The following is a 25,145-nucleotide window of genomic DNA, read 5'->3' on the forward strand; positions in this document are numbered from 1 at the left end:
GCCTGGGTCACTACAAAACACCAATGCTAGTCTTGGTGAGCTGCCAGCTCCTGTAGCCGAAATGCAGGTTCTGGTGGCACCCGCATCTGTGGCCCTGTGGTCGCATTGAATCCTGGGACTTGTAGTGTACTCCAAGCGTTCTTCTCACAAGCTGGTTACAGAGGACTACGATTCCCAGGATGCATATGGAAGAAGCTGGCAGAGGGAGGGGCGGCTTCAGCCCTCGCGGGCGTCTGCGTTTCCTAGCGCCGCGATTTCGCCTAGTAACCCGTCCCCGCGCTGGCCCCGCCTCCGGAGCCCGGGCTGGAGGAAGAGCTGGTCCCTGGGTGCCCCGGTGACGAAGCCTATCCCCGGGTGCTCAGGCCGGGGAGGGAGGGCAGGCAGAGGATTTTGCTGGCTGGTGCGGAATCCCGGACGCACGGCGGGCAGCCGAGGTTAGAGGCGAAGAGAGCAAGGATGCTCCGGGAAAGGCTGGTCCAGGTGGGAGTGTAGGAACCTGCTGGGACCGTGGAGCTCAAGCCAGGGTATCCCTGGGGCTGGCATCCCTCGGGACCGCGGTGACAGGCGCCTGGATGAGCATGGGATGTTGCTGTCCTCGGGGCCCCACGGGAGACCTTGCCCCCCTTCACCCCCCCACCCCAAGCTATAAGCAGGATCCTGGAACCCGCAGGGTCTCGAAACTAACTCAGATCTTGAAGATAGGGGCACGATTATGTTATTATTGTCATTATTATTATATTGTTTTTATTATTATTTTGCCACTTGTTAATTTATTTCTTTTTATTTATTTATTTTTTCCTGGACCGGGAGCATTTGTAGATAGTGCTCTTCTTTAGTTGCCCTGTTGCCTGGTCTCCTCCAAATCAGAATTATTATTATTATTATTATTATTATTATTATTATTATTATTATTATTTTAATGAGGCTTGCAATTGGAGTTGCTGATTAGGGAGAGCAGCTAAGTTCTTTATGGTTTTCTCTGTGAAGAGAAGGCTCATGGAGGTTATGGGTTTTAAACATGCATGACAGCTAATTGGAGCATCTAAAAAATGACCATTTTATATTCGCCCTGGCTTTATGGAGGAAACAGCAAGTGTTATTTCAAATTAGATCAGCAACTGCCAGCCAGTAGCGTTTAGGGCGTATTTCCTATAATTAAGGAGGTGGATATGGATGGAGAAAGGTGGACATTTAAAAAAAACAAAACCCCCAAACACACCCCACAACTTGGTTTTAGTTTGGTGATCATTTTCTTGTACGAGGTGAATGCAAAATTTCTTTCTCTTCCTCGCTCTCGCATCCCAGATATAGACTGTCAGTTTCGGATCCAAGGACGGTGATGGCAAAGCTTACTCCGGCTGCTTGTCAGATCAGACCTGTCACAGAATAAATCCCGCCGCCTGCTGCGAAGCCCCCCGCGCACCTCAAACTTGGCGAACTGGGTAATCCGTGTCTGGATATGCAGATCTCTGATTTTAAAGGCGGGGTGACCCAGGGGAGAACCACTCCCGCGGGCCGAAGCCCCCAGGTGCAGTGAGGCGTGCGCGCGGGTGCTGGCGCCCCTAAAGCCGCCTGGCCCCGAGGGAAGGAGTCGGGGCGCCCAGCGGGGTCTTGGGGCTGCACCCCGGCGGCTGCCGCAGCTCGTCTCCCGCAGCAGCGGATGATGGTGGCGGCCGGCGTGCTGGGCTGTGCCTGTGCGTCGCCGCGGAAATCGGCGCCCGGCGCTGTACCCTGAGCCCTTGCAGGTCCGCTGCAGCCCGAGCCTCGAAGAGGACAGACCGGCGCGCGGGGCACCGGGGGTCGCGCGGGGTCGGCTTATCATGGCGGATCGGACAGCTCCCAGTTGCCAGCTTCGGCTGGAGTGGGTGTACGGGTACCGGGGTCACCAGTGCCGCAACAACCTGTACTACACCGCCGGCAAGGAGGTGGTTTACTTTGTAGCTGGGGTAGGGGTGGTGTACAACACCAGAGAGCACAGCCAAAAATTCTTCCTGGGACACAACGACGACATTATCAGGTAAGGGGGTGGACTGGGGCAGTGGGAAAGGGTTGGGTATGGAGGATGAAAGGGTGGGAATAACCTAGGTCATGTCCCAGAGCCCTATGAAATAAAAGATTCTTCCAGGAGCCGCTAGAGAAGGGCTGCAGATGCCAGGGATAGGGAAGAAATAGGGAGGAAGGTGTAGATGGGAGAGAGACGCCTCTGTCCCTTCAGGAGGCTTTTAAAGCTCTACTGAGTTAAGTGTTGTGCTGCTATTTGGTTAATTCCTGCTACAAGTGGAAGGACTGGATAACTACCAAACACTCCTCACCCTTCCTAGACTAGGTAAACAGCAGAACCAAAAGACGAACTGTGGGTAGCATTTTTGGAGGGCTCCTCAGTAGGTTCCCCAGCAAGCAAGTGGATCTAAAAAATGAAAAGAAATTTTGGTACAGGCAGTTTGGAATCTTCATCCCCTAAGCGTTGGACTGGGAACATTTCTGTAGTGGGTGGGGAGTGTTTTCCGTTATTTCAGCAGTGTTTTAGTGCCCAAAGCATATTTACACACTAAATGGATGCTTTCCACAACATTTTTAGGGTTTTTGAAAGAGCGGGCAGCTACTGCACCGTAAAATCTCAACCATCCATTCCATAGAATGAGCAGCATTTGGAAGTGGATGGTCTAGGAGAACTCCATTGCACAAAATGGTCATTTTTAGGGCCTCGTTTGTTTAATTAGAGAGGGGCATATTTGATTCTTTGAGCTATCCCCTCATCTGGACTAGACATATTTCTCCCTAGCCTTTGTCAGCATCGCCTTTGGCCAAATAAGGTGTGGTCCAGATGCTGTTCAAAGGGAATCCCTTTCTGCCCAAGGCAGTTGAGGACACCTACACTCACAGAGACTATAATTGCTGAAGATAGGCTGCAAGGAACAGAGGCCTTATTTGTACCTTCCAGATGTGCAGAGCAGCATCTACTTTTTCAGGATATTGTTCCTGTTGCTCTAAATTTGCCTTTCACAAGTGATGAAGTAGTGTAATGTCAATGGCCCTACCTTCTTAGTGGGGACAGTAACAAGATTGACTCCCTCAATTAGTGTTGTACTTATATTCCAGAATGATTTTTTTTTTAGTTGAAAATGGTTATAGAAGGCAAAAACTTAATACTTGGAAATATAGGAGGACATACACAAGCATATGCACACACGAATATGCACATTAGAGATTTTGACTCTGTGTGTCGTCCCCCCCCCCATTCTGTGTCCTCTCTGCCCCTTGTTTTTTAAAGATAGGACCTCACACTTGAACCCAGGTTAGCCTGCAGCTCACTCATGGAGTCCAGGCTGGCCACAAACTCATGGTGATCCTCAGAGGGCTGAGGTTCCAAGGGAAGCCACCACACCCAGCTTTGATCTCTACTGTTACAAGATTTTCATTACTGGGAGCTCTGAAAGCCCGCTAGATTTGGTGGAACTGGCATGTAAAACTTTCTTCTTGTCACCTAAGACAAAAGCCCCCTTTCCTTTCTTCCTTGATTTGGGAGCAATTGTGATTAGGGTGTCCTTACTGAGTTCCATCCCGCAGATTTTGCTTCACTAATTGTGTGGCTGATTATTAAAGGCACAGGTGCAAATGATTAACAGTGACTCATGAAAAGGTTGGATGTTTAAAAATTTAAACCCATTGTGTGTTTGCTCTGTCTGTCTTCATGCAGTGTTTTCCATTGCAACATCAAATAAGAAATGGTCCTCTGGGGCAAGGGAAAGAGTAGCAATTAAACAGAAGATTCCCTGGGGTTCAATGATATTAACATGACCGTTCACTGAACTACTTGGGGGTGTGTGTGGATTCTTAAAACACAGTCTTTCTCTTAAAGGGAAAAATTTTAAATGAACTGTTGAAATTGAAGGTGGGAAAAGGGTGGAGTTGCAGTAAACCATTGTGATGATGAACAATTGGACTGGAGGGGCTATGAGGACATCTGGCTAGGTGGTTAAAGAAACATTTAGGTTTGAAGAAAAGGCAAGTGAAGTGATAGCTGCGTTACAGATAGACTTAGTTGATGAGAAGGCAGAAGGGGTAGTTTATTTTCTGCTCCATTTCTTGAGGTGGTTATCTCTTAGGCTGAACACTGGTTTAGCAGCAAGTGTGACTTCAGAGAAAAGCCTTTAAATTTTCCATGATATTTGACTGGGTCTGTGTATGTGCAGGCAAGCAAAGAGTTCTAACATTGGCATATATCTTTGCATTTGGAGTAAAATGAAGTCCAGTGGATTAAAAAACAAAAACCACAGATCTTTATGTGATTAGAGGTGTGAATTGAAATGTATATGCTGTCATTTTGCTTTACCTTACACATGTAAATGTCTCTTTTTCTGAGGAAGGCAGTGCATAACCCATACGTGCAGTTTTTACTCGTTCCAATTCATCTCTGCATACTCTAGTATACCACTGTTTTTCCATTTGAAATATTGAAGTTTGTCATTGAATGGGGTTGGATGTAGTAGCTAAGGTTTTAGTGCAAAAAAATTTGTCTTTTTGAATCATTACACAAATATTAAGACTCTTGATTTCAGCAAATCAGGTAGTGCAGTTACTGTCCATTTGGTCCCTGGCTTTTGAAGGAAATATCTATAATTATAAATGTGATACTTTAAAAAAAATCAGCTTTACCTGGAATATTAGCTACAAAGCAGCCTAGCATATATTGATAACATACTCCACTTTATAAAACTGTATGCTGTCTGGATCATGATGTAGGATTTGATGATGACGTAGGGTTTGACAGCGCTCATTAGGGCTCAGCGTGTGTCCTTTTGCTTTGACAGGATGTGTATTTAAAGGCAGATTTTTAGAAGTGTTGCTATGTGAGGCATAATGTGATTTGTTGGATAAGGAGGCTTGCTTTCATTCTCTTGAGTGATTACTTTTCAATGCAGATAATAGATGAGAGAATGATGCGATCTTTTAGTCTTGATAACATTGTGACGAACAAGTAAACACCTAAACTGGTATTTGCTGTTGGGCTGAGAAGACTCAAGTTGGGCTTGAAGGCAACGTGGTAAGTGATGCTGACTGGGATAATTACTGCTTTGCTTTCCTGATCTGGCAGAAGACTTGAGATGGAAAGTGAATAGATGGAAGAAAAAGTCACCTGCACATTCATCCTCCATTACCTTCCTTTTCTTGTTGACAATGACGTTTGTCTCCACACTCTGGATCCCTACATTACTTCTAGATAATTTCTTTTCTCCGTTTTCTTCTTCTTTCTTTCTTTCTTTGACTTCCCGTTGCAGGGTAGGTTTAGTTGCAGTGCTGTCTTAGGGGGAAGGGCACTGACTTTTTGACATCAGAACAAGTGAGAAGAACCCCACTGCAGTTTACTAGGAGCATCCAGTGAGGCGTTATTTGTGAAATGGAGCTGTCAACACCCAGTTGCAGCATTTTTGGGATGATTAGAAATAATGTATGCAAATCATTAGGAGTGTTCAGTCAATGTTTATTGTTGTGCTCAATTAAACACATACATACCAAAACATCTTGTCATTGTACACAGATGAATGTTTAGACTCCATATCTTTCCATTTTCTTGTACCCCAACTTAAATTCTGTCCTTTTTTCCAGTGAAAGCCATAAGTTGTTTGCTTCTTGCTTGTTATCTAATGCAGGTACCCTGTTCTTCCTGCTTTATACTGGAATGATTTATCTTCTCCTCTCCTTTTGTGAAGACTAGATCAGCTACAATTTGGGCATCAGTGTTGTCAGTAAAATAGCTTTTGACTTATAAATGGGATTTTATAGGTATTTATAGTGTTGTTGAGATGCACACAAGGCACCCACAGTATGTGACAAAGGGTAAGTGCTCATCTCAGGGACTGTTTGTATCCACACCCTGGGCAGCTCCAACTGCTTCCATGTAACCTCTACTGTGAGATCATTCTCATACTCAGGCAAAGAATACCAACTACTCCTCAGGTTTTGCAGGGATATTTAGTGCCATCCTCTTATTCCAAATATCTCCACTTGTAGAGGAAATAGTTCCTTGATGCTGAGAATGAACCTTAACATAGGCACAGTTAACATTTTCTGAGAGTTCAAGACCCAGAGTTAATGTGTATCCAGATTTATCTCATCCATCCTTTCATTCTACCTTTTGGGGAGACATGCTTGCTGTCCCCACTTACTGGCAGGGCAGATGAGGCACAGAGGCATTAAGGCTTTTGTGCATGGCTAGCAGCAGGCTGTCTCTAGAATGGGAACTGGAATTGAAGTTGGTCTGATTCCAAAGACCAAAGCTATTGCTTCACTGTTTCCAGACTCTTGTTCTTAGTAGCTGTAGTTCTGCCATTGCGTTGGTTGTTAATAGAGGCCCAGAAGACTTTTCTCTCCATAGCTCCACTCATCATTGGTTGGCCTATAAATCCTGGGCTTACATTCAAGAGCCCTTGACACAGATTGTTAGATTTCAGTCTAGACAGAGAAGCACCGCAGCCTTGAAACAATGATTGGAAATGATCATCTGGTGAAGATGTTTAATTTAAAATGGGTAGTGGTGGCGCACGCCTTTAATCCCAGGACTCGGGAGGCAGGAGGCAGAGGCAGGCGGATCTCTGTGAGTTCAAGGCCAGCCTGGTCTCCAAAACAAGTTCCAGGAAAGGCACAAAGCTACACAGAGAAACCCTGTCTCAAAAAACAAAACAAAACAAAACAAAACAAAATTTACAATGTTTAGAAGTCTAAACTGTGGCAGGATAAAGTAATATAATGCTGCAACTATAACTGAAGTTGTTGCATTTGAGGTGAGCAGCTTAATGGCCATGGCTGAGCCTAGACTGTCTGGTAAGTGGGTTCTCATGAAGGCCTGGATATATAACTTTATACTTTGAGTAAGGGAAACCTGGAGATACGTATAAAGAATTAAATCCTGGGATGTGGATGAAGCTCAGTGGTGTGTACAAGTGTATAAGCACTAGTGTGTACAAGGCCCTGGATTAAGTCCTTAGACCACAAAAGGGAGATGGGAGTGGGAGAAGAGAGAGGGGCAGAGAGGGAGGCTGGGGGTGGGGAGAATATGATTAAACCTATATCTGGTTGAAGTAAGTGCTCTTTGCCACTGTATGAGGCAATTTATATATATGCCATTACATTCTGGGTGGTAACTTCAGTTTACAGATTGTCTCTGGGAGGGACATAGATTTAAATTATTTAGTTTGGATCCCACGATTTTGTGTATTAGCAAGATCATGAAACAAAAGGCTTATTTGTTTATTTTAGACATTGTCTTTCTTTATAGTTCAGTCTGGCCTGGAACTTGCTATCTAGCTCAAACTGCCTTCACCTTGAGATCCTCCTGCCACGGTCTTCTGAATGCTATGACTGCAGGTATATGCTCCTACACCAGCCTCAAAGACTTGTGGGCTGTTGATAAGTGCTTTATTGTTGTAGTTATTTGATGATTTTTTGTATTTATTTATTTTTTGTATTTGATGATTTTTACTAGGATTTACTTATTCTTTAATTCTAATTATTTTTCATTTGTTTATTCATCAGAAACTCATAATGTATGTAGTAATATGCATGGTGCAAGAGTATGCCAGAGAATCACTGGGTGCTTCTGGTATGGAGGCTGACATGCAGATAACATTGTGGAGATGAATGGTTATAAGTGCTAAGAAGCAAACAAAGAGAAGCTAGATTGAGTGGGGATATGGGAGTAACTTTAGAGAATGTTTCCAGCATATCTATGGTATTTAAAGCTGGGATCTGAAGGGATAGTGCAAATGTGGTGGCAGAGGAGAGGATGTGCAAATATATCAGAGTGGGAAAGAAGTTGGTGCCCATTCTGGTGTTAGAGACCCAGAGAAATACCAAGGACATCCCAGTTCTCAACCAGGTCACTAATGCCTCATGGGTTTTGGTACCATATGTCCTAGATTTCCCAGGACAGTCATTCCATTATTGTCATGAATACAGTTTTTCTTATTAGCTATCAGTGTCTGTTTTAAATTCATAAATATGAACATATTTTTACTTTAAAATGTGATTACTATCTGCTAATTCCTTGCAAACACTGTGCCGAACTTTCCTGTCACCTACAGAGTGAAATCAACCAACCATTGCTAATGGTCACACAGGCAGAGTTCACTATGGCAAAGCAAAACCTGTTCTTGATAGGTTCTGTAAGTGGGCTGTGCTAGGGGATTCTTCTTTCCCCAAGGATCTGAACATCCCTGTGATGGTCGTGACTTGGTCTCAATGGAAGGGAAGCTGCAGGAAGGCTGACTTGCTATCCCCTTCTCTGGTCAGCTCCTAAGAGAATGGTGCTGTTTGAGAAGCTATTCTTTAGTCCACGGACTACACACCTTCAATAGTTGGGCTTCATTTGTAGGTTTATTTGAGTTTGTCAAGTGTGGATTAGTTTTAAGTATAATTAAAGTTTTGAGAGCAAACAGCTTTCAGATATTGTACATGGGGGTCACTGGGTAAAATCAAGATCGTGCCAGTAGGTCTATGAAGGCTGTATGCTGAGTTCCTACCAGCTCCTAGCTGATGCTGGTGCTGTTTGACCACAGACTACACTTCAGAAGCAAGCTTTGAAGGAATTTACTGGTATGCTTCAGAATTTAACACACAAGTGTTTTCAACCAGAAAGCTAGCAGAATTGTAATCATGGTAAATATACATTTCATTTATATATGATTTAATTTAACAGGAGTAGAATGGCTGGGTCATATGGTAAGTATATATTTAACTTTCTTTTTTCTAGTTTGTTTTTTTGTTGTTGTTGTTTTGTTTTGTTTTTTGAGATAGGGTTTCACTAGGCAGACTAGGCTGGCCTCAAACTCAAAGGAATCCACCTGCTTCTCTTTCCAGGAGTGCTGGGATTGAAGTCATGGTCACCATGCCCAGCTCCTTTGTTTAATTATTTGAAGCACTGCCAAGCTGTTTTCCAAAGTAGCCACTCTATTTTGCAGGTCTGTAGGAGCAGTGTATAAGAATCCCAATTCCTCCATATGCTTGCTAAGACTCTCTTGATTTTAGCCATCATACTCAGTGTGAAATGGTGTCTTATTTGTATTTCCCTAATGACTAATATCACTCACATTTCCATATACTGATTGTATCTTCTTTGGAGAAAGCATCTATTCAAATCTTTCCCCAGTCATATTCATTAATGAGTTATAAGAGTTCTCTCTATATTATGAATGTAGGTCTTCAATATAGTATTTACAAATATTGATCCCTTTCAATGAGTGGTCTGCACTTTTTTGATGGTGCCCCTTGATGTATGAAAGCTTTAAAATTTGATGATATTCAGTTAATTTACTTTTTTGTTTTCTTGTACTTTTGATATTCTGTTCAAGAAACCATCATCCAATACAAGATCATAAAAATTTATTCTAATAGTTTTGTGGTTTTAGTATCCAACTCTTAGATTAGTTTGAGGGCTCATTTTAGGTTACTACGCAGTGTGAGGTATGAGTCCAGTTTCAGGGTTCTATATGTAGGCATCCAGTTGTGCTCATTCTATATGTTGAGATTAAATTTTTCTTGTGAAATTACACTGGATTTCCATAGTCACTGAATCCTTCCAGAGGCCCATTCCTTCCATAGAAGATACTGAATTGGGGGTGGGGTGGGGGACAGAAATAACTATTAAAAAGTTTAGCCTATGAGTTGGAGAAAGGCATAGCATGTGGAGAGAGCAGGGGACCTGATTTCTATTCACAGCACCCACATCAGGTGGCTCACACCACTTGTAATTCCAGCTCCTAAGGGGTCCAAGACCTCTGGCCTCTACAGACACTTGCACACCCATGCACATACCTACATAAAGACACACACACACACACACACACACACACACTTAAAAATAAATAAATCTTTAAAAAAATTAACCTATAAGGGATAGAAGTCAGTGGCTTTGTCTGCTGTTTTGTATTGGTTAAAGACACCATATTCTAAAGAATTTGAAGATCTTATGCATTTGTAGAACAGAGCCATTTACATTTGGAGAAATCAGTTTAGAGCAAGATGCAGTCAAGACAATAGATTTATTTACTCCCAAAATTGTTTTTTAAAACATGAATTTTCAGACTCTAGCCCTGTTGCTGGAAATGAGTCTACTGAGTCTGTAAAGTGGTGTGTGTGTTATAGAAGAGAGGGAGTTATAAAGAAGATGCCTTTTTGTCTTATCCATTGTTCCCTACATTCTTTCTTTTTTTAAGACACTGTCTCATGTAGTCTAGACTAGCCTCCCCTCACCATGTACTTGAAGATGACTATAAACTCCTGATTTTATCTGTATCCCAAGTGCTGGGATTGCAGGCGTGTGCTATCACACCCAGCTCCTCTATTTCTTTTTTAGTTCTTTCCTTTCTTCCCTCAAAGGGAGGCAGGCTGCTGTCAACCTAGAAACCGAAGGATTCTGGGATTTCTCCTGGTTCTCTGCCACCCCTTTCCTCATCACCACTGAGGAGGGAGCAGCCCAGGACCACTTCCTGGAGCTGAAAGGTGCTCTCTCTCACAGTACACACATAGACTTGATCTGATTTGTTTGTAATCTGGTTGGAGCCCTGGGCTTTACATGCCAGACAAGTGCTCTATCATGCAGTTATTTATTTTAAGACAGAAGCTTTCTCTTTGGGGTGGAGGGTTTAATTGCTATTGGATGAAGTCATTAAAACATTATTCTATGCTCATTGTTAGTTAATTTTATGGGTAAGACTAAAACAAGACTTAAAAATAACGTGAGAACCATTAAGGAGGGGATATCACATGACAAGGAAATCTTTTGGACCTTATTGCAGGGCATGTGGTTGCCTCTCAGGCACTGTACAGATGCCAGGTAGCCATGCTTTTCCTATTTCTTTTTCTTGTAAGTCTTCCCATACACCACTGGGATTCACATCTTTGCTTCTTTTTTAATTTTCCCGGCTCTAGAATGACTGTTTAACTTAGTGATTTGTTTTGTATATGGCTGTCTCCTACTCTATCTCAGTCAGTCCCTGAGTACACATGATCATTCAGCTTGGTCTTACAAAAGCAACTGAGCCTTTTTTTTTTTTTTTTTTTTTTTTTTTTGAGTCTTAATTCCAAATTCCCAGGCAAGAGAATCTAACTGACTTAATATGGGTTGAGATTGACCTAGTCCAACAAGCTGTATTCTAGAATGAAACTATGTTTCCAGGGTCCTTCATTTTAACCAAGATCATCTAATAAAGGACAGCACTGAAGAAGAATGGACAGGCGCTCCACTGGGGAACAGACAGGCAAGAAGAAGGTGGGCAATTTCTTGATACATAGAAAAGAAGAACTAAGTGGTGAGAAATATTGAGTCAGGGACCAGAAAAGGTAGAGACAGAAACATAAACAGAATCTAAGTTCAAAGTATAAATGATGTTTCATGGAATTTTCAGTTCCCATAAGCGGGCAGGCCACAGTGCCTCTGGAGCCCTGGCTCATCCCTGAACGGGCCATTTCAGGGCTTGACGACGTGCCCTCTGACGTGCCCTCTGACGTGCCCTTTGACGTGCCTCTGTCTTCTCCGCTAACACAGCCTGTCCTGCTTTCAGTCTCACGGCAGGTTTCATCTCTCCTTGACGCTTTGCCGACAGCTCCAGACTATTTTAAGGCTCCCTTTCTCCACGAGTTCAGACCACGGTGCATATGCTTTCCTTATAGAACCATCGTGTCGTGCTGCATTATCATGTTGCTTTCATTGACCTCTCTCGCCACCTGACTTGAGTTCCATGTGTGTCCTCATGCCTAGCAGCTTCGCTAGGGCACAGTAAATGTCTAATATATTTTATTTGCTCATTTATTTCCTCTCCAATTTAGTTGGCATTAATGAGGGATGATGTAGGGTAAGTAAGATTTCCATCAAAATCATTTTTTATATATATCATGAGGAGAAAAATCTTGAAAATATTCTCACTTGGGATTGATAGGAAGAATTCAGAGTAATTTTTTGTGTATGTGCTGAGTGTGGAGCATTCATCTGCAATACCAATATTTATTAGAAGCAGAAGCAGGGGGATCATCCGTTAGGGGTCAGCCTGGGCCATATAGGGAGGCCCTGACTTAAAAAAGAAAAGAAAAATTTCAATAATAACATTGATCAATTGTTATGGTACTTTAAAATCTGAAACAAAATTTCATTTCTCTTCTTCCTCTACTGCTCTGTTGGTCTGGGTGGAAAATGTAGCCATTAAAAACATAACACTTTCTACTAAAATATAGGCTTGGGCCTTACAATGTGCACTGATTAATTTTTGAAACTTGACTGAATTAAGTTCCATGTAGGAAGTCGCTGGAGGCTTACTAGTGAAGCACACCTTGGTGTGCCCGTGAGCATGTCTGGAGAGGGTTAACTGGGGAGCAAACTGCTCTGAAAGCAGGTGGCACTGTTCCATGAGCTGGCATCCTGGATGGAGTAAAAGGGAAAGGAAGAAGAATGCCAGCTGAATTCCAGGATCTTTTCTTTGCTTTCTCATTTGCCAAGATGTACGCATGCAGCCCCCCACCACGTGGACAGGAGCTCTCCCATTAGCTGAAACAAACCTTTTCTCTTGTGATGCTTCTTGTTAAGTGTTTAGTCACAGCAACAAAAAAAGTTACCAATACACAATGAATGAATTATTATTCTTTTGGATGACTTGTGCTGAAGTTTCCTTCCTTCCTTCCTTCCTTCCTTCCTTGCTTCCTTCCTTCCTTCCTTCCTTCCTTCCTTCCTTCCTTCCTTCCTTCCTTCCTTTTTTTACTGGATTATAAGGAAAACTTTGGTATGCATCCTTCTGACCTAGGAAACACATAGTCTTTGAAGTAATTTTTGAGAATGTGATCGAATGTTTACAAGAGGGAAATGAAGTCCAGATGTGTGCATAGATTGTCAGGTAGTATCTGCCAGCTTTAAATAAACTGAAGTTGGTTTCCCTGGCCCAGGAGAGTTTGACCCAAAGATGCAGAAGTAGTGGCTTAAAGTTGGAAGTTCTGTTTAAGAAAGCAGTTCTCAACCTGTGGCTTGAAACCTCTTTGGGGAGTCAAATGACCCTTTCACAGGGGTTGCCTAAGACGATCAGAAAACATATTTTACATTACAATTCATAACAGTAGCAAAATTACAGTTATGAAGTAGCAACAAAAATAATTTTATGGCTGGGGGTCAGCACAGCATGAACTGTATTAAAGGGTCACAGCGTTGGGAAGGTTGAGAAGCACTGGTTGAAATGGTTGAAGAGAGTGACCTTCGAAGGATGAAGGGCTGATTGACAAGCAGGATACAGAGGGACAACAGAGAAGAACTTGTGCAGAGGACCTGGACTTATAAGAGCAGGGCCCTGGAGGAGTTGGTCAGTATTGCTATGGTGCAGGATGAGAGCAAGAGGTGTGATGCAGGGAGATGAAGCTGAGGAAGAGGACTGGGGAATCACCGAGGGATTCACGGCTCATTCTGTAAGGGCCCACAATCAGCGAGACTTACAGCACAGATGAGGCCAGTTTGCCAGTTTACATTTTAGGAAGATCATTGAAGAATTTTGACTTTGTTGACCTTTTCTAAAGGATTTTTATCTTATTACTTATTCCTCTGACATTAAAATTCCTGAGAGAGAGAGAGAGAGAGAGAGAGAGAGAGAGAGAGAGAGCATGGCATTGTCCATGGGGATTGGTGCACACACACTGACTTCTTCACTAGTCTGTCATCAAGCATGTGATCTCTCGGGGTCTCATCTAATGATGAAGAGGCTGACTTCTAAAATCCCTTCTGATGAAGATGCTGAGATCCTTGGTTGTCACCACTTACAACTCCATTTTCTTGTCTCTCATTTATTCTTCAACCTACTGAATGGGTTTCTAATTCCTTCAGCCACAGGAATCACTTTGGAATTGCTCCAGGGCTGCCCAGTGCTGAGGGGGTTCAGAGCCTGTTTAACTCTGTAATGTTCAGTGGAGTGATCAGCACCTCTACCCAGCACATCGCCTCTTTTCTCCACTTACATTAAGACCTGCTGGCTGCCCCTGTCTGTCATCCATTGGCATATTCCTCCATACAAGGGCTCCCCGATATTGTTTATCAGATTTTCCTACTGAAACTTCATGGCCTCAGCTAACCATGAGGAAATAGACCAAGGGAAATTAAGGAACATTTTATAACACATCTGATCTGTACTTGGAAAAAGAATTTCATTTTCCAAAAAGACAAAGACAAGTTCAATGTTCAGATTTACAAAGGATGAAAGGGTACTCTATTAAATGCAAGGTATGATCTTGGCTTGGGGTAGAGAGAGGTTCCTGCTTAAAAAGGAGGGGCATCCAAATGGCTGAGTGGATAAATGCACTTGCCCCCAAACCTGACGACCTGAGTTTGCTCCCTGGAGCCCACGTGGTGGAAGGAGACCATCTCCGTGAGCTGCCTTCTGACAGCCGCATGCACGTCCAGCTATGTGCACATCCCACCCCCAATAGACGTTTAAAAAATGTTTAAAAGCCTTGGTCTAGTAGAATGAAAATGCCTTATAATAAAGGTTTCCTGAATGTTTACCATGTTCTATATACTCCATGATGTGCTAAGGATACAAAACTGAGCAATATCTCAACAATATTGAGCATATATGAACAGCTGGGTGTCTACACTGTGGCCAAAGGTCTGCAGGAGCCTCAGAATGTGTATCTAACCTATTCAAGAGAGAGGAAAGTGGCCCGAGAAGACTCTCTGGAGAAAGCATCATTTGATTTAGGTTCCAAGGTAGTCATTCTGGCTGCAGTGTCTGGATAAAAAAGTCCAGAAGCACTTAAAATAGTGCTGGTATAAGATAATTATGGTGGTCGATGGGCGGTGGTGGTACACACCTTTAATCCCAGCACTTGGGAGGCAGAAGCAGACAGATCTTTGTGAGTTCAAGGCCAGCCTGGTCTACAGAGCGAGATCCTGGACAGGCGCAAAGCTACACAGAGAAACCCTGTCTCAAAACAACAAAAGATAATTATGGTGGTCTGAAAGGATAACAATGAATATACCCTGGAGATCCCAAATCTCTGGTGACTTGATGTAGCCAGAGTGGGTGGGAAGGACAGAGTGAAGAAAGATTCTGACATAGCCCTGGTTGGATATAGTTATCATTCATTAAAATAGAACAAGGAGAGGTTCAAGGTCAGGGAAAGATGAGTTCAGCTATGAACATATGGTCATGCTGTGTATAGTGATATTTGGTAATAGATTATATAGGTTGATGATCCCATTAAGATTATATAGGGTTTGAAAAATACCTCTTACTTGCTGATGTCATAGCAGTCTCTGCAATGGAACTATTGATGTTGTAGTGTAAAACAATGCTTGTGATTGTGGTGATGCTGCAAACAAACCTCCTATGCAACCAGTGTAAAGTATAGAACATACACCTATGTATAGTACATAGCTACTTAATAAATAAATGGCTGTTATTGACTTACATATGTATTACATAGACTCTCATTGTAGAATAGACTTATATTTTAAAGTGCTTACCATGAAGCAGCATGCTGTGTTATGCCAGCAGCAGCTCCCACCACATGTTTACTTCATCTCTTGATTGCATTAAGAGGCTATGTTGAGGCATTGACCTAGACCCTCCCAGTCTGCACACTCTGGTGGCCACATTGATGAAATTGCATGACAGTGTAGTTCTCAGAATGTGTCCCACTAGGGTGAAGCATGACTACATTCCCATCCAGGTGTCTGTGATGTATCCTACAGATGAGGGAGCAGTTGCAGCGTGTATAGGAGTATAGGGAGAAGAGAGGAGGCCAGAGCCAGGACTTCAAAAAAGATCAACTTAGCTGGGCGGTGGTGGCACATGCTTTTAATCCCAGCATTCAGGAGGCAGAGGCAGGCGGATCTCTGTGAGTTCGAGGCCAGCCTGGTCTACAAATCGAGTTCCAGGAAAGGCACCAAAGCTTCACAGAGAAACCCTGTCTCAGAAAACAAACAAACAAAAAAGAGAAAGATCAAATTTTAAGATATCACCAGGAAAAGAAGTGTTTGTGAAAGATGGTCACAGGGTAGGAGATAAATGAGGGCCGTGGAATGTCCTGGAAACCAAGAGTGGGGGATGTCAATGAGATGCTCCACTGCTTCAGTAGAGTAGGATAGTGGAAGCCTGGAAAACCACCCAGGGGTTATCGGTGGGGAGGAGAGTGGAGACTTGCTTTTACTACACCAATGGGGAATTTCCCCCTCTGGATTGTACTTGCATCTGGCTTTTAAACATTCCATTATAGCAGTTAGAATGTCCAAGGGGTATTTCCTTTTAACTTGACATTTCTTTTTGCCTTTTCTTAATCCATACTGCTCATGCTCCAGTGGGTTTCATGCTGCAGCAGTGATGAGCAGGATCTGGGCTTAATGACTTGTATCCCCAGCAAACTTGCTCTTCTCCTGGAAAATAAGAGATGCTGTGGCAGATGTTGCTTCTTGGTGAAAAGACTTGCAGGTCTGTTTTGCTGAGTGGTTGAATACGTCGCTCTAGCTGGGCTATGTTTATGTGAGAACTTGGCCTGCTCACAATGAATTCTTAAGTCTTCCTTGCTTAAATTGAAAGTTTGTCTGTAGCCCACATATAATAAAAATATCATGGAAGACATAAATTCTAGAATGTTTTATTATAATTACTTAAGTTTCTTATTTTTATTTATGTGTATATGTGTGTTTAAATGAGTATGCCACATGTGTGTGGTACCTGTGGAAGCCAGAAGAGAGTGTTGGGTCCCTTGTCCCTGGAGTTACGAGTGTAGTTACAATGTGGGTACAGGGAGATGAACTTGGGTCTTCTGGAAGAATAGCAAGTGCTCATAATTGTTGAGCCATCTCTCTAGGCCCTATAATTATTTTCTATAAATTATATAATCTGTAGGAGACAAGTGAGAAGATAATTCAGTTAAACACGTGTTTGGTGCTTTTAGTGTGAATGACGATGTGTGAGCTACAGCAGTGGCGGTTCCCAGTGGAAAACATGTGGGTGCTGGTTTCTCCACCCCTGGTTTGCTCCCCTTGTCCAGCCAGCCCTCAGTGTAGACAATCTCGTGTTGTTGATTGTCTTTTGGCTCTTTTGGGGGGCCTGCCACCCAGCTCCCAAATAAATCACACATGGAGGCTTATTCTTAATTACCAGTGCCCAGCCTTAGCTTGGCTTAGTTTCTTGCCAGCTTTCCTTAACTTATCCCATCTACCTTTTGCCTCTGGGCTTTTCCTTTTTTCTTACTTCTGCAAATCTTAATCTTACTCTGTGACTTGCTGGTTGTGTAGCTGGGTGGCTGGTGCCTGATGTCCTCCTCCTTCTCTGGCTCCTTCTTCATCTCTTTTTCTTCTCAGAGTTCTCCTTCTATATCTACTCTCTGCCTGCCAGCCCCACCTCTCCTTTCTCCTGCCTTGCTATCGGCCAGTTCTTTATTAGACCATCAGGTGTTTTACACAGGCACAGTAGCACAGCTATACAGAGTTAAACAAATGCTACATAAACAAAAGTGACACCCCTTAAAATAATATTCTACTACAATCTTGTCCTGCCCTACAGCTTACGCCCTAGTTCAAATACTTTTTTTGTTCAAACACTGCTTTTGTCTGTGTCTTCACAGTAACATTCTGATGCTTCCTTCCTTTCACTCTTAGTCCCTGCTCAAAACCTAGATTAATTAAAAAACACAAATTTATTACCTCCTCATAAAGATCCTCATTAAAGAGAGCTGTAATACTCAGAAATGTATACTTTAAAAGAAATCTCCATAGAAATATAAAGATATATACAAATATATGTACATACTTAATCATGCACAGGTACTTAACTTCTGTCCATTAAGAGGATCAAAAACAAAGACAAATTGGTAGCAGTGACACACCCAACATGCAGAACTTACTAAATACCATTCCCCCATAAGAAGACTGGAGTACTAGAGAAAGCTGATTCTGAACCTAGGGCAAGGAATGCACAAGATCGATCAGAACACCTTCACGTGCTAGAAAGTATAATTCAAGGAAAAGAAGGACATTAAAATGCCACAACAATCTGCTTGAATGGTTGACCACTGGCCACATCTGAGATAATTAAAGCATAACTTATAATCCATTAAAGTCTGTTCATCCATAGTGATCTAAATAACCCTGTAAAGGAGACACTTTCTGGAGCAGGAAGCCAGATACCTGGCAGACACCATCTTAACCAAATTCAATTCACAATAGTGGGGAAAACCAACTCATTAAAAAAGTTTCCCCAAATGGCTTTAGGTTCTAGAATCCCTGTACTGTGATAGCCCTGGAATTACTGTTCCAAAGATTAGGTCTAACCTGTCCTTGCCTTGTTGGAAGATTTTTCTTGGCTGGCTCCAGGGCTTCCAGACTGGGCCCTACCCTACTGTTTCTCACTACCTCCTTGGGGGCTCTTCTTGTCTCCTCCTCAACATTTAATCCCATCATACTCGACTCTTTCAATGCAAATAGGTCCCCTTCCCCATGTAACCAGCTACATCCCTGCTGCTTTGAATGTTTTCCCAGGTCTTTCTGTGGGGCAGATTCATGGAGTCCAAGACACAACTCCAATGCCACCATCTCTGTGAAGTCCCATCAGATTTATTGGAGCAGAGTCAGGGTCTCTTTCCTCTCTATGCCCACAGCCTTTTCTTTGACTTTCTCTTAGAATACTTTTCACATTATGCTATAGCTTCACTCTGTGTCTCCTCACTCCAGCCTTCAGACCGCCGATCCTCTGTGTCCCTGAAGAACTTCTTGTGGAGACAAAAGCTATGGCCCTAGGTCAGTCAGACTTAGGTTAGAATCTGATTCACTACTTATGTATTGTTCTCCATCCAGTCTCAGCATCTTCTCTAGAAGGTAGTGGTGAGAGTCACGGAGAACAGTTGCTGTGGGAGCAGTGGCCAGATGAGTGCTGGTGAGTCATCTCACAGACATGAAGTGAATGCCAGCCCGGAGACACTCTTCCTGTTGGCCCCAAATATGTCAGTTTAAAAGAGAGCACATGCTGAGATCTACATGAACAACCTAGACATGAGTGGAAGTAATGAAGGGCGAGGGTCGAGGGAAAGAGAGCCTGTGGGAGCGGGAGATCCCAGCTGGATCAAGAACAGAGAGGGAGAACAAGGAATAGGAGACCATGGTAAATGAAGACCACATGAGAAAAGGAAGAAACAAAGTGCTAGAGAGGCCCACAGAAATCCACAGAGATACCCCCACAATAGCCTGCTGGCAATGGTCGAGAGACAGCTGGAACTGACCTACTCTGGTGATGGGATGGCCAAACACCCTAATAGTCGTGCCAGAAACCCCATCCAAGGACTGAGGAATCTGGATGCAGACATCCATGGCTAGGCCCCGGATGGAGCTCCAGGAGTCTAATTAGTGAGAAAGAGAAGGGTTTATATGAGCGAGAATTGTTGAAATCAAGGTTGGATAAAGCACAGGGACAAATAGCCAAATGAAAGGAAACACATGAACTATGAACCAATGGCTGAGGGGCCCCCAACTGGATCAGGCCCTCTGAATGGGTGAGACAGTTGATTGGCTTGATCTGTTTGGGAGGCATCTAGGCAGTGGGATTGGGTCCTGTGCTCATTGCATGAGTTGGCTGTTTGAAACCTGGGGCTTATGCAGGGTCGCTTGGCTCAGTCTGGGAGGAGGGTACTGGACCTGCCTGGACTGAGTCTACCAGGTTGATCTCAGTCCTTGGGGGAGGCTTTGCCCTGGAGGAGATGGGAATGGGGGGTGGGCTGGGGGGGAAGGGGAGGGGGGAGAACAAGGGAATCCATGGCTGATATGTAGAACTGAATGGTATTGTAAAATAAAATAAAAGGAAAAAAATAAAAGAGAGCACATGAGGTGAAATGGAATGAAGGCTTAAGCTAGAACACAGGGAAATACCCTTATTTTAAAGGACATGGAGAGGAAAAGGAGCCCCAGGGGGCTTGAGGAGTGGAGAAAGGAGGCACTGGGGACATTCAGGGCTTGGAAGCCAAGGAAGGAGCAGTTACGTCTGCTGTGCTTTTTTGAGATGCTGGTGGTAGAGGGACAACTGTGGAGCTCAGCAAAAAGATAACTCAGGATTTGAACTGGAAAGACGTCAAGGGAAGAGTGACCTCATCCTGGCAGGGTAGCCCAGAGTGCAGATTGCTAGAACAATAAGCAAGTGAAATGTGGAGGCAAGAGGAATGTGAAGCCTTATTAGGGCTGCATTCCCATGTATGGGGCAAGGTGTTTCCTGGAAGATTTAAGAATCTTCTTGCTCATAAGTACCTATTCTGGGGAGTTCAGCGACCTCGGATGCCATCTGTTTTGCTGGTGAGTCCTGAATGAGGTGTGTGCAGGTCAACCATCAAGAGTTTGTTGTCTTCCCTAAATGATCTTAGCCAGAGGGTAAATCTGCTTCAATGGATCAGTAAAGCAGAGATTTACATGTCTGTTTATTGTTTTCTTAGGGTACAGGCTTGTGATTTTGTCTGGTTTTATACTCATATTTCAATACATACACTATTTAAATGGTTTAGCAAAACAAAGTGAAGAAGAAAACAGGTTTTTAAAGTTAGTTTGTCACACTACAGAGACTGGATTTTTGGTTCCAATTTCACGGAATTCATGGCTTCATTTTTTTTTCCTCTGAGTATGAGAAGCTGTTTTCTTTGTGATGCTTTTTTGTTTTCTAAATAGAAAACGATTGATCTGTTTATAGGATATTTAATTCCATCCATGTCCTAGTTTCATCTGCTAACTGAGCTCTGTGTGTGTGTGTGTGTGTGTGTGTGTGTGTGTGTGTGTGTGTGTGTGTGTGTATGTGGGGGGTTACATAAAAAAGAGGAAATCAACTTTCTATAAGGCAATGAAAATATTGGGTATCAATCATCATGACACAAGTGGTCACCTGGAGGTGTCACATGAAGGAAGCAGTCACTTGGCAACATCATGAAGTGTTACTGGCTTTCCACTATGGGGCATCCAGGCTGCCCTCCCCAGCTGCATGCAGTACCTACCAAGAGTCTGGGTGCAATGGTTTTCTGTGCCTAGACTAATTAAAAGTGAGAAGTGAGCACAAATCTTCATTTGATCTTTTCTCTTAAAAGTTCATAGGAACTTTATCTAAGGGCTCAAAAATTGATCTTTATTAAATATCAGGGGGATGCTTAGCATTTTGGCAAGTATGTATAAAGTATAATAGCTAAACAAAGGATTTCAGTGTGGCCATTGGGCTGGTGGGTAGAATGCTTCACTTGCTTTTGTAAGAATTACCTTGACTGTGGCTTTATAGTCCATGGTCTTTGTGGTTTCAGAGCAGGACCTTAGTCTTTTCAACCACAGAGAAAGCAGATCTTTCTCTTCATGCCATCTGTGATTTCTGCATAGTAAGATAACTAGTGTCTTAACACAGACATTTCCATGATGACAACAGGAGTCAGACACATTGGGATAGAAGAAGATCTCAGAAATCCAGAATGACAGAAGCCAGTAACAAGGTCCTGGAACTATTTTGGAGGATTTTTTTTGTATGTGATGTCTGAGGACTCCAAAACCCCCGCCCGATTCAGTCAAATCACCACATCTGCGAGTTCTGCTGCAGCCTCACTTCTGAGTGGGCTCAAGACAGTAGTGCTTGTGTCTGAAGCCTATATACATGCCTGAGCTCCATTCTCACCACTACAACGGGACAATGGAAATGGTGCTGGAGTAAGGGGAGTTAGGACATTATTATTTAATGACTTATTGTCAACTTATTTCAGGACTTATTTTGTTTGAACCATAAGCAAAAATTACTATTAACCAACATAGTTGATTTTATGGCATGTTATTTATCCTTTAGGGTATGGGAAATTATGAAAAACAAAACCCTGAGATGGGTGTGAGCAGTTTCATTTTTCATATAGGAATATAGCTAGTGTTACTGATTTGTATTAATACCTAGATCACAGAATTGAGTTGTCACCTAACTTGATCCTGTTCTTTGTTAATTTTTTTCCTTGTTAAAATTTTAAAATAACTTACAGGTTTGTAAATGTTCATCTTAACATGTACAAGGTGTTCTAGGCATTTTGGAGAGAATGAGTTCTTTCAGTGTAGCTTATTGCAAAAATTACAAAGGGTAAAATCATTCATTGATTTTTTTTTTTAGCATTCCACCAAAAAGAAATTATAGCTATCTGACAGAAAACTCAGAAGAAATAAGCAATAAGAAAACATAGAGATTTATCAAAACTATGATTGTATGATGTCAGAAAGATTCAATAAAGCCTCATTCCCTTTGCACATGCTCAGTGCTTGTGGTGATCATGGATTCTGTAAGAGTCTTAGTTAAAGTCATAAGCTCTAAGTCATGGGGGTTATTGAAGGGAATCTTGCAAGAACCTACCTGGACTGGGAGAATAGGGAAGTGGTTCTGGTTCTCCATCTGGCTAAAGCCTGAGCCTCTCTTAGGCACTGCCATCACTGGGAATTTGGTATAGGGAGGCACACAACACATTTTTGTTGTCTTGCACTGGGTCAGAGGTCATTTTACACCTATATTGCCTGGACGTGCAGCTCAATATCTGTTGTCAGTCAGTTCAATATCTGTTTTGTGTCTAAGTGTTCCTGTTGATGGACATTCTAATTATTGGCTGTTAAAGACAATACCGTATTACATCTCATTGCATGGTTTTTAGGATACTTCTGTGTTTCTGTAGCAGGTATTTTTGAAAGTAGAACAGCTAGCAGTAGAACGAAGAATGTGTGTACTTTGAACACGTCCTGTATAGGTGCTGACAGCTGGCCTTCTGAAGGAGATGTGTGTGTAGATGAGAGCGACGGTCCTCCAGGAATGCAGATGTTTAAGGATTTGGGAAAGTAAGGTGTTTATCAGGAAAGTGAATAGAATTTCTTCTGTTTAATTCCTTGTGCATGTGAACACTCACAGAAATAGTTCTGTTCAAGTATTAAATTGGAAGAATGGTTTGATGATTACATACATGATGATGTAATTTGTAGCTGAAGTTTTCCTGTGTCCTGCCTGGTCCGCTGTCAGGACAAATCTTTCTCACCCGCCAGTCCCACAGCTACTCAGACCCAAGTAAACACACAGAGGCTTATGTTATTTACGAACTGTATGGCCATTAGCTCAAGCTTATTACTGACTAGCTCTTACACTTAAATTAACCCATAATTCTTATTTATGTTTAGCCATGTGGTTTGGTACCTTTTCTCAGTTCTGCCTTCACATCTTGCTTTCTCTGTGTCTGGTTGGTGACTCCTGACTCAGCCTTCTTCCCAGAATTCTCCTTGTCTGCTTATCCTGCCTATGCTTCCTGCCAGGTTACTGGCCAATCAGTATTTTATTTATCAACCAATCAGAGCAACACATTCACAGCATATAGAGTGACATCACCAATCAGTAATTGCTATCACAATATCAACAAGGATTTGTTTCATGAAATTTTCTATGTATTAGTTCCACTAATATATAATGTTGACACACAAAGAAGATAAAAATCAACATTTTGTAAGTCTATTTTATTAATATTACTATTTGCTAAGCAGTTTGCTGAGCATTTTGTGTGTTATCTAATTTAGTCTTCACAAAATGGCTTTATCATAGATCCCCTTTTACTAAGGTAGAAACCAAAGCCTAAGGAATGTCTTTCTCCAAGATAACTGGCTTAAAATTGCCAAGCTGTGATTTCAAACTTGCTCCCTTTTACCCTAGACCCCATTTTTACCTAGTTTACTTGACTGCCTACTCTATTTTTATCACACATATTGCCATCTGATGGTGAGAATCAGGGGTACTCCACAAAGAAAAGTTATTATAGTCTAACATGAACACTCATCAAGACAATATATCCCTGTGGGTCTCCCAATGGAAAAGAAAGAAAAGAAACTAGGTATGTTCTAAGAAACTGTGCTTGGTGGTAAATACTGATCAGAGTTTCCCATGCTGTGTTTGCTGAAAGCTAAGGCAACAGTCCCTATCACACTTCTTCACCCGGTTTTGAGTGTCAACCCAAGGCTTTGTCCATGCCAGCCTAGAGCTCTATCCCTGAGCCAAATCCCTCACTTATCTACTATTTCTTGAGCAAGAAGATGTTACTTTACATGGAAAAGACATAAGTTATGGAAGAAACATTGTGTACTTCAGTGCAGAACACAATCTTGCCATAGCAGCATCAAGACCTGCCTGATGGTATTATCATTACTGCAATTCTTTTGGTGTTTTAAAACTTTTGGTTCAGGGTAACTGGGATAGCTAATGTTGGTTGTCAATTTGACTTATCTGAGGAGAAGGAATTGAGGAATTGCCACCATCAAATTGGCCTATGGGTATATCTGTGGGCCTTTTCTTGATTACTAAATGATGTAGGAGGATTCAGTCTACTGTGGGCAGTACCATCCCTAAGCATGTGTCCTGGGCTATATTCAGAGAGCCAAGCTTGAGTTTGGAAACAAGCCAGTAAACAGTGTTCCTCCATTGCTTGCTTCAGTTCCTGACTCCAAATTTGTGCCTTGGCTTTCCTCGATGGACTGCAATCCAATCAAACCTTTCCTTCCCAAGTTGCTTTTGGTCATGGTGTTTAATCACAGTAGAAACTGAGCTAGGACAGTTAGAGAACCCTGAGAAAGGAAAGGAACTGAGTGGTTTATACCTTTGGGAAAGTCCAGATTAGTGCTCATACCATTGTCTCTGAGGGTACAGTGTCAGCAGGACTCAGATTGCCTCTTCCATCCCTCTCGTCTGTTGCCTTCTGGCTTCCTTCTCCTGGCGGATTCCTTTCAGACTGTCAGGGGGTAGGGTGGGCAAGATAGTAGTGCCGTGCATGGATGGCTCTTGGTTCCTGGCCTCTCAACTGGAAGTCTCATGAGAACTGGGAACTTTTTGTTTTTTGTTTGTTTTCCCCAGCACCAGCTTATAGAAAGGAAGCTCTGATTAGAGCTGTGTGGACTCTGTGACGGTTCTTCAAGGAACTATGGCAGAAGGTTCTCTCAAGCCATGTGATGGTAGAGTGTTCCTAAAAGAGGGAAAAGAGGTATTACAAGAAGGGGGAAGAGATGTGAGTTTTAAAGCAACATGTATTTATTTCAAAGTGGTTGTTTATAGAAAGCCTGGGAAATGATAGTAGGAGCTTGAAGTGTCATTTATAGAATAGATAAGTTCAGGAAACAACAA

The 25,145-nt window shown here is 42.6% G+C and overlaps 1 protein-coding gene across 9 annotated transcripts in view; it reads left to right on the top strand.

Annotated features, from left to right (window-relative positions):
- Window positions 1-297: 297 nt before the first annotated feature.
- The window catches only part of Eml6 (EMAP like 6), a 268,175-nt gene continuing 243,327 nt past the window's right edge, over window positions 298-25,145 (top strand). For 8 of the 9 annotated variants that reach the window (XR_005092272.1, XR_005092273.1, XR_005092274.1 and 5 more), the window contains exons 1-2: window positions 298-480; window positions 1,306-2,017. Coding sequence is in view for 6 of the 9 variants with exons in the window: in XM_028891555.2 (XP_028747388.1) it covers window positions 1,821-2,017 (197 nt within the window). In the remaining 3 variants the exon portion in view is untranslated. The remainder of the gene's footprint in view (window positions 481-1,305; window positions 2,018-25,145) is intronic. The other variant, XM_028891556.2, reaches the window with a different exon arrangement.

The sequence above is a fragment of the Peromyscus leucopus genome, chromosome 10 (genome assembly GCF_004664715.2).
Source record: "Peromyscus leucopus breed LL Stock chromosome 10, UCI_PerLeu_2.1, whole genome shotgun sequence".
NCBI lineage: Eukaryota > Metazoa > Chordata > Mammalia > Rodentia > Cricetidae > Peromyscus > Peromyscus leucopus.